This window comes from Priapulus caudatus, unplaced genomic scaffold (genome assembly GCF_000485595.1).
Source record: "Priapulus caudatus unplaced genomic scaffold, Priapulus_caudatus-5.0.1 Scaffold5064, whole genome shotgun sequence".
NCBI classification, from domain to species: Eukaryota; Metazoa; Priapulida; class Priapulimorpha; order Priapulimorphida; family Priapulidae; genus Priapulus; species Priapulus caudatus.
In genome coordinates this window covers 13,377-14,590 of record NW_014582125.1, presented here as the reverse complement: position 1 = coordinate 14,590, position 1,214 = coordinate 13,377, and the positions used below count along the sequence as shown (strand labels likewise).

The 1,214-nt window shown below is 49.3% G+C and overlaps 1 protein-coding gene across 1 annotated transcript; it reads left to right on the top strand.

Annotated features, from left to right (window-relative positions):
- Positions 1-11: 11 nt before the first annotated feature.
- On the top strand, positions 12-856 carry LOC106819910 (ethanolamine kinase 1-like). Its single transcript, XM_014824484.1, has 2 exons — positions 12-218; positions 712-856. The coding sequence occupies exons 1-2, from the start codon at positions 22-24 to the stop codon at positions 854-856; spliced, it is 342 nt and encodes a 113-aa protein (XP_014679970.1). The 5' UTR covers positions 12-21.
- The last annotated feature ends 358 nt before the right edge of the window (positions 857-1,214 follow it).

Genomic DNA, 1,214 nt, shown 5'->3' with positions numbered 1-1,214 from the left:
GGCGGCGACGGCGTTGACGGCATGTTGCTGCTGCGTATCTACGGTGAGAACACCGACCTACTGATCGATCGTGATGCAGAGATGCGAAACCTCATGCGCCTTCACGCCGCTGGCTGCTGCCCTCCTCTATACGCACGCTTCAACAACGGACTCTGCTACGGCTATGCAGTTGGCACGTGTACCTCGGTCGACGACATAACCACTAACCCCATCTACAGGTGAGTGAGGCGACAGGTAACCTGTTATGGGTGACAGGTTACCTGTGATATGTAACAGGTAACAAGGTAATCAATGGGTAATAGGTAACGAGGTAATAGGTAACCAGGTAATTTACAGGTAATGAGTAATGGTCTGGTGTGTGTAGGGATACTGTACCAGAGTGAGGAGACTTCTGTGCAGTGGTTTAGAACGGGCTTTATTGTTGTGCACTATTGTTGTAATTATTGTAATAGATGTAATTGTTACAACAGTTTGTGGGTGTGATTGTTGTCCTATTGTTGTCACATTGTTGTTCTCACTGCTGCTGTGATGCTCTAGGAGTCAATGAATCAGTTGTGAGTCAGTAACAACAAACTGTCGGTTGGCGCACGTTCCTGCGAAATGTGTTGGTTGCTTGTGTGTGTATTGTTGTGTGTGTATTGTTGTGAGTCAGTGTCAGTGTGTGGAGGAACAAACACCAAGCCACTTGCTATGTTGTGCTGACTGTTTCAGGTTGACTGCGAAGATGATGGGAAAAATGCACGGGATAAAGCCGCCGGCAGGGGAGCTGGTACAGCCTTGCCTGTTCAGAGTGCTACATAAGTGGCTGTCTCTGGTGCCTGAGGGATTTGCAGACACTGCCATGAATGACAAGTAGGTTGTGAGCGTGCAGGTTGTGCACGATTGGTTGGTTGGCTAAATACCAGATTATCTTCCAAATGGTGTTTGTGTTTCTTTGCTGTCTGTCCTCTAGCTAGCTGACACCAAATGCTCCATGACTATAGGGTTCTTACACAGGTTCTGGAGAGTAGTGGAGTGTTGATATATCAGACGAGGGGAGCTCTGTAAAATAGCCTACGGGTCCTGAAACATTGGGTATTATTAGCTCATCTGACATAGTCAGATGCAGCTTGTAGAATCGCATGATCGTCCGTCCGTCCGTCCGTCCGTCCGTCCGAGCGTCCGAGCGTCCGTCCGTGCGTCCGTCCGTGCGTCCTTCCGTCCGTCCGTCCGTC